Below are 8187 nucleotides of genomic sequence, written 5' to 3' on the forward strand. Positions count from 1 at the left end.
TCAAGTGGTAGGACGCTAGCCTTGAGCTGAAGAGCTGAGAGACAGCTCTCAGGCCCAGAGTTCAGCCCCCATGACCAACCAAAACAAACAAACGAAAAACCCTTCCAGGGCTGGGTCTGGAGATGGTGGCAGATCACTTACCTTTCACATGTAAGGTGTTGGGTTCCAGCCCCAGCAACACAGTGCATTGTGTATCCCAGGCTGGCCTTGAACTGATCATACTCTTGCCTCAGCCTTCTGAGTGCTGCAATTATAACTGTGTACCACCACACCTGACAAGATTTTCAAACCCTGGAACAGAGGCTGATCACCTTGAAAATATGTACCTCTTACGGAGTAGGGATCTGTACTTTTTTTTGTCGGTCGTGGGGCTTGAACTCTGGGCTTGGGCACCGTCCCTCAGCTCTTCAGCTCAAAGCCAGTGATCCATTGCTTGAGCCACAGCACCACTTCCGGTTTTCTGGTAGTTGTTTGGAGATAAGAGTCTCACGGACTTTCCAGTCTGGGCTGAGACCTTCAAACCATGAACCTCAGATCTTAGCTTCCTGAGTGGCTAGGATTTACAGGCGTGAGCCACAGGTGCCTGGCTTCCCAGAGCTTTTTTGCTCAAGGCTAGGGCTCTACCACTTAGACACTTATGGAGTTTTGGGTGGTTAATTGGAGATTAGAGTCTCACAGACTGTCTGGGCTGGGATCTTCAAACCATGATCCTCAAATCTCAGCCTCCTGAGTAGTTAGGATTACAGACATGAGCCACAAGCATCTGTCTCACCTGTTCCTCTTGTTCACAGGTTGTGGAACATGGCCTGTTTGTCAAGCACTGTAAAGTGGAGGTGTATTTGCTGGAACTGAAGCTCTGTGAGAACAGCGATCCCACCAACATGCTGAGTTGCCATTTCAGCAAAGCAGATACCATTGGTGAGCAGCTTGGCTTAGGAGCCTGAGTGTTAGATGAGAGAGAGGGTAGGACATTAGATAGAACATAGTGGTTCATGGAAGGGAAGCTGGGATTCTTTCTCTTGACTTGGAACCCAGATCATCTCAGGCTGTAGTTGCAGTCCTGACCTGGGAACTTGTAGAGCTGAGCCTGAGAAAATCTTGTTCTACAGAAAACACCAGACATGGTTCTTGCCTATTTGTCTGGTGGTAATAAAGATGAAGAAATGTAAAGGCAGAGAATTAAAAAAAAAAAAAAGTACCTTGATGTTGATTAAAAAAAAAAAATCTCAGCAACAGACTGGAGATTTAGCTCAGTGGCAGTAAAATGCTTAAGGCTCTTGGTTCAGTTCACAGCACCAAAAGCAAAATCTCAAGAAAGTGTTGAGTTAGCCGGGTGCTGGTGGCTCACGCCTGTAATCCTAGCTACTCAGGAGGCTGAGATCTGAGGATCAAGGTTCAAAGCCAGCCCGGGCAGGAAAGACCGTGAGACTCTGATCTCCAATAAACCACCAGAAAACCGGAAGTGGCGCTGTAGCTCAAGTGGTAGAGCGCTCGCCTTGAGCTGAAGAGCTGAGGGACAACGCCCAGGCCCAGAGTTCAAGCCCCACGACCGACAAAAAAAAAAAAAAAAAAGTGTTGAGTTGTTTTGTTTTTTTATTTTGGGTCTGGTCATGGGCCTGAACTCTGAGCCTGGGCGCTGCCCCTCAGCTCTTCAGCTCAAGGCTAGCGCTCTACCACTTGAGCCACAGCTCCACTTCTGGCTTTTTTTTTTTGCTCATATCTCAGCCTCCTGAATAGCTAGGATTACAGGCATGAGCCACCAGCGCCCGGCCCGGCTTTTTTTTTGCTTATGGGTACTGAGGAATCGAACCCAGGGCCTCAAGCATGCAAGACAAGTGCTTTACCACTGAGCCACCTTCCCAGCCTGTGTTGAGTTATTTTGGAGGACTGGGAATGCGCTTAGTGGTAGAATGCTTTGCCTAGCATGCATGCAGCCATGGGTTCGATTCCTCAGTACCACATACACAGAAAAAGCCAGAAGTAGAATTGTGGCTCAAGTGGTAGAGTGCTAGCCTTGAGCAAAGCTCAGGCCCTGAGTTCAAGCCACAGGTCTGGCCAAAAAGAGAGAGGGAAAAAAAAAAGTTATTATCTTTTTTTTTTGTTGCCAGTACTGAGGCTTGAACTCTGGGCCTGGGCATTGTCTCTGAACTTCTTTTTGCACAAGGCTGGCACTCTACCACTTGAGCCACAGTGTCACTTCCAGCTTTTGCTGTTTATGTGGTACTGAGGAATCAAACCCAGGACTTCATGCATACTAGGCAAGCACTCTCCCATTAAGCCACATTCCTAGCCCATTTTGGGTGATCTTTTGGAGACAATGTCTCACTGTTTATGCAGTTTAGGCTGGGCTCAGTCTCCCTAGTGCTGTGATGATAGACATGCACCACCATGCCCAATTAGAGCTAGATTTTGAAACCACACCTATTTTGAAATCACATCTGTTCTTACCCCAAAGAGACGTTTTCTCGCTCCACCCCCATCCCCGCTGTCCCTCCCCCATGCCAAGAATTAGACCTAGGGTCTTTCATATGCTAAGACAAGTACTCTTACCACTAAAGTATACCGTTAGTCCCATTTTCTCATTCCTTAAACATTGTGCTAAAGACCTATATAGCTGATATGATGGCCTCAGGAGGCTGAGGCAGGAGGATTGGGAGTTAAAGAAAAAGGCCTTATTTGTGTGTGCCAGATGGTACTGGGACTTGAACTCAAGGCCTCATGTTGTTGCTTTACTTTTTTGTTTTTTTTTTCTTCCAGTCCTGGGGTATGAACTCAGAGCTTGGGCACTGTCCCTGAGCTGCTTTTGCTCAAGGCTAGCACTCTACCACTTGCGCCACAGCACCACTTCCAGCTTTTTCTGCGTATGTGGTACTGCTTGAGTACTCGTGGTTAATTGGAGATAAAGAGTCTCACAGACTTTTCTTGTGCCTGGCTGGCTTTCAAACTGCGATCCTTAGATCTCAGCCTCCTGAGTAACTGGGATTATGGAAAACACCTGAAAAGAAAGGAGGGTCAGCTCAGCTGTCTTTAGCTTTGTATCTGGAGAAAGCCCTGAGTGATATTTCTGCCTGTCCCTAGCAACCATTGAGAAGGAGATGCGGAAACTGTTCAACATCCCCGCCGAGCGAGAAACACGGCTCTGGAACAAATACATGAGCAACAACTATGAGCAGTTGAACAAACTAGACAACACTATTCAGGATGCTGGGCTGTACCAGGGTCAGGTAGGAGGACTTAGACCAGGCCCTAACAGCAGCTCTGCCCAAGGCTACCCAGAGGCCTTTGGGCTGGAAGTCCATCTGAAGTGGGGTGAGTTGCATTCTTATTTGGTTTTCTCTTTCACTCAGGTGCTAGTCATTGAACCCCAAAACGAAGATGGCACATGGCCCAGACAGATCTTACAGTCAAAGTACGTAAACGTTTTCTCCGGTGTAGCTGGGCTCAGAGATGGAAAGAGAGACATTCTTTCCTAATTATGCTGTTACTTGTATCAAGCAAAATGTTCTTAATAAAATAGAACAGTCATTCAATTCATTTTATTTATTTGTTTTTTGCCAGTCCTGGGGCTTGAACTCCTGGCACTGTTGCTGAGCTTTTGCTCAAAAGTTAGCACTCTACCATTTGATAGCCACAGTGCACCTACGGGCTTTTTCTGTTTGTGTGGTACTGAAGAATAGAGCCCAGGGCTTCATGCATGCTAGGTAAGCACTCTTCCACTAAGCCACATTCCCAGCCCTTAGGAGATATTTCTGTGCTATGTGGAATTGTGCATGTCCTTAGAAGCGAACAGAAAGAAGGACTAGATTTTCTTTTTTTTTTTTTTTTTTTTGTCAGTCGTGGGGCTTGAACTCTGGGCCTGGGCGCTGTCCCTCAGCTCTTCAGCTCAAGGCGAGCCTACAGCACCACTTCCGGTTTTCTGGTGGTTTATTGGAGATAGGAGTCTCAAGGTCTTTCCTGCCCGGGCTGGCTTTGAACTGCGATCCTCAGATCTCAGCCTCCTGTGTAGCTAGGATTACAGGCATGAGCCACCAGCGCCCGGCTACGACTAGATTTTCTTTATGGTATAATATAGGGAAACGATATCTGTGCTCCAATAGTTAGGAGACAGCGTTGGCCTCTTCTGGCTTCCTTCAGCCATGCTTTGGACTGTGGTTGTTACATTGTGATGGGCTAATTGTGCATCTGAGATCTATGACAACTCAGTCCTCTTAGAGAAACATGACATAAAGGCACAAAGCATTTGGCATGGCCCCCCTTTGAAGCCCAGCCATGGACTTCATTTGTAAAATATCCTGGTTGCTGTTTCCTGACAAGATGATAAAAATAGAGTAATGCTGCTACCACAAAAAAAAAAATGTCCACATTCTAATCCCAAGAACCTATAAATAGGTTAAAAAGAGATTTTTTTTTTCAGGTGTGATTAAATTAATGACTTTTGTTGTTGTTCTAGTCCTGGAACACTCAGAGCCTAGGCACTGTCCCTGAGTTTTTTTTTCCTCAAGGCTGGTACTCTGACTTTTTGCTGGTTGATTGAAGAGAAGAAGCTCTTGACTTTCCTGCCTGGGGTGGCTTTGAACTTGTATCTCCATATCTCAGCTTCCTGAGTAGCTATTACAGGGGTGAGCCACTGGTGCCCGGCTGCTTTTTAATTTTTTGCTTGTCCTGGGGCTTGAACTCAGGGCCTGGGCTCTGTTCCTGAGAGTCTTGTGCTTCAGGCTCTACCACTTGAGCCACAGCATTACTTCTGGTGCTTTCTGAGTAATTTTTTTTTTTTTTTTTTGGTCAGTGGTGGGGCTTGAACTCTGGGCCTGGGCGCTGTCCATCAGCTCTTCAGCTCAAGACTAGAGCTCTACCACTTGAGCTGCCACTTCTGGTTTTCTGAGTGGTTTATTGGAAATAAGAGTCTCATGGACTTTTCCTGCCCAGGCTGGTTTTGAACCAAGATCCTCAGATCTCAGCCTCCAGAATAGCTAGAATTACAGGCATGAGCCACTGGTGCCTGGCTTGTTAATGATTTTTATGAAAATCTTTAATAAGAATTGATAAAAAAAAAGATTAAAAGGTTGGATTAAAAAACTGATCTCGGGCTGGGAAGGTGGCTCAGTGGTAGAGTGCTTGCCTTGCATGCCTAAGGCCCTGGGTTCGATTCCTCAGCACCACAGAAGCAGAAAAATCCGGAAGTGGCTCAAGTGGTAAGAGCACTAGCCTTGAGCTGAAGAGCTGAGGGATAGTGCCCAAGTGCCCTGGCCCAGAGTTCAGGCCCTAGAACTGATAAAAAAAACAAAAACAAAACCTCAGTGAATCTTTTCAAGGCCCTGGAGTAAGTTCTACCTACATACCCAACTGTTCTCAATATTCTAAGGAAATATGTATATATATGTATGTATATGTGTGTGTATATATATATATATATATATATATATAAATTTGTTAGTATATATTAATCATACAAAATATTGGGTTTTATTGTGCCATTATCACATAAGTGCTTATAAGTTACCTTGATCTTATCATTTCCCTCCCTAATGTTCTCTCCCCTGATCTTCTTCCTCTTTCCTAATAGTTTCTTGTTCTAAAATTGAAGGATGGGGCCAGGAATGTGGCTTAGTGATAGACTGCTTGCCTAGCATGCATGAAGACCTGGGTTCAATTCCTCTGTACCACATAAACAGAAAAAGCCAGAGGTAGTCCTGTAGCTCCTGAGTGCTATCCTTGAGCAAAAGAAACCCAGGGACAATGCCCAGGCCCTGATTTCAAGCTCCAGGACTGGTAAAAATAAAATTCAAGGATATTTATTTTATTGACAGTATTAGGGTTTGAACTCAGTAATGTGCTATATTGACCCTCTACCATTTGAGCCATGCCCCTGGCCCTGCTCTTCTTTTTTTGTTGGTTGTTTTTCAAATTAAGTCTAGCAAGCTTTTTGGTCCAGCTGGCCTCAAACCACAATGTCTCTAGATCTCCTGGATGGGTAGGATTACAGCATGAACCAACAATACTTGACTGTTTATGATTTATGAATCAAACCAAGATGCCTTGAAGGTTACCTTTGTGGTTTACCAAACTGGAAGATTTAGATTATGGCTAAGGGAACTAATGAGACAGACAATTTCCTTCCTTCCTTCCTTCCTTCCTTCCTTCCTTCCTTCCTTCTTTCCTTCCTTTCTTTTTTGGTGGATTGAGGGGCTTAAACTCTGGGCCTGGGTGCTGTCCCTCAGCTCTTCAGCTCAAGACTAGCGCTCTCCCACTTGAACTGCCACTTCTGCTTTTCTGAGTGGTTTATTGGAGATTAGAGTCTCATAGACTTTCCTGTCCTATCCAGGCTGGCTTTGAACTAGGATCCTCAGATCTCAGCCTCCTAAGTAGCTAGGAGCCCAGCAAAGACATAATTTTTTAACTTTCAAATCTTAAAAGTAGTACAAAAACAGGATTTAAATTTTTTAAAAATTGAAAACATGAGCAGGGGCTACAGTTACATAAGTAAGGTAATGAGTACATTTTTTTTTTTTTTTTTTGTCGGTCATGGGGTTTAACTCTGGGCCTGGGCGCTGTCCCTCAGCTCTTCAGCTCAAGGCCAGCGCTCTACCACTTGAGCTACAGCGCCACTTCGGTTTTCTGGTGGTTTATTGGAGATAGGAGTCTCACAGTCTCTCCTGCCCGGGCTGGCTTTGAACTGCGATCCTCAGGTCTCAGCCCGGCAGTACATTTATTTTTAAACACTGTGACCCCCATCCCTTAAATTTTTTATTTAATTTTTGGTGTTAGTACTGAAGCTGGCACTCAGGGCCTATGCGCTGTACCTTAGCTTTTCACTCAAGACTGGTGTAGCCACAGCTCAGCGTCCAGCTTTTTGGTAGTTAATTGGGGATAAAGAGTCTCATGGACTTTCCTGCCTGGTCTGACTTTGAATCATGATTCTGAGATCTCAGCCTTCAGAGTAGCTAGGACTATAGGTATAAAGGATTCCAGGCTTAAACCACAATCACAGGCTGAAAACAGAATTTTTGCAGTTTAGGTAACTGAATAGGGAGAGTCTGCCCTCTGTTTTTTTTTTTTTTTCCTCCAGTGGTGGGCGGGTAGGCTTTGTCCCCGCTCTGTGACCTAGGTTAGCTTTGGACTTGCTATGTAGTCCCAGCTGGCATCAAACTCAAGACTCCTCCTGTCTGGGCCTCCCGAGTGCTGGGAATGCAAGTATGAACCTAAGTTATTAAACAGGGCCTGCAACTTTGTGAAAGGTCAATAGTGTCATTTCTGCTTCTCTCTCTCAGATCAAGTACTGCGTCTAGCAGACATTTTACTACCTCTCCAAAACCATCAGCAAGTTCCTATTCCACAGTGTCTGCTTCTCCCATTGCAAATGGTGATAGCACTAACACCTCTGGGATGCACAGTTCCGGTGTCGGCAGGGGGTAAGAGCAGGCCCTTTCCCCTTGGTTCCCTTCCCTCTGAGTCTCTTCTTTGACTGCACATCTGTTGTTAGGTAGAGCTCCCTGTGAAACTATACTACATGTGGTCTCTCAATCACTTTCTTACCCACAGAAAAGTATGCCTCCCTCTTCTGACTTACATTGCTTCTCTTCCTGCAAGCTGGTATTTTCTTCATAGCCTAGGTCCCTAGTGGTCTTGGGCAGGGTGGGGATGGGAGGAGTGATAGTTACTTTTTTGTTTTGTTTTTTTTTTTTTGGCCAGTCATGTTGCATGAGCTCAGGTCATGGGTGCTGTCCCTGAGCTCTTGTGCTTAATGCTAGATCTCTTCCATTTTGAGCCACAACTCCACTTCTGGTTTTCTGATAATTAATTGGTGATAAAGAGTCTCATGGACTTTCCTGCCTAGGCCGGCATTGAACTGTGATCCTCAGGTCTTAGGCTCCTGAGTAGGATGACAGGTGTGAGCCAACACTGATTTTTTTTTTCTTTTGGTCAGTCGTGGGACTTGAACTCTGGGCCTGGGCACTATCCCTGAGCAATTCAGCTCAAGGCCAGTGCTCTACCACTTGAGCCACAGCACCACTTCTGGTTTTCTGGTGATTAATTAGAGATTAGAGTCTCATAGGGACTTTCTGCCAGGGCTAGCTTTGAACCACCATCCTCAGATCTCTACCTCTTGAGTAGCTAGGATTTTAGGTATGAGCCACCCGCACCTGGCTGAATTTTTTTTTTTTTTTTTGGCCAGTCCTGGGGCTTGAA

General features: G+C 45.5%; 1 protein-coding gene across 1 annotated transcript in view; it reads left to right on the plus strand.

The window, feature by feature from the left end:
• Positions 1-8187, plus strand: part of Usp4 (ubiquitin specific peptidase 4 (proto-oncogene)) — a 41669-nt gene that overhangs the window by 9803 nt on the left and 23679 nt on the right. The window contains exons 4-8 of the mRNA XM_013028056.1: positions 792-918; positions 3079-3224; positions 3348-3409; positions 7269-7409; positions 7540-7543. Of these exons, the coding sequence (XP_012883510.1) occupies positions 792-918; positions 3079-3224; positions 3348-3409; positions 7269-7409; positions 7540-7543 (480 nt within the window). The remainder of the gene's footprint in view (positions 1-791; positions 919-3078; positions 3225-3347; positions 3410-7268; positions 7410-7539; positions 7544-8187) is intronic.

This window comes from Dipodomys ordii, unplaced genomic scaffold (genome assembly GCF_000151885.1).
Source record: "Dipodomys ordii isolate 6190 unplaced genomic scaffold, Dord_2.0 Scaffold107, whole genome shotgun sequence".
In the NCBI taxonomy this organism is placed as follows: domain Eukaryota; kingdom Metazoa; phylum Chordata; class Mammalia; order Rodentia; family Heteromyidae; genus Dipodomys; species Dipodomys ordii.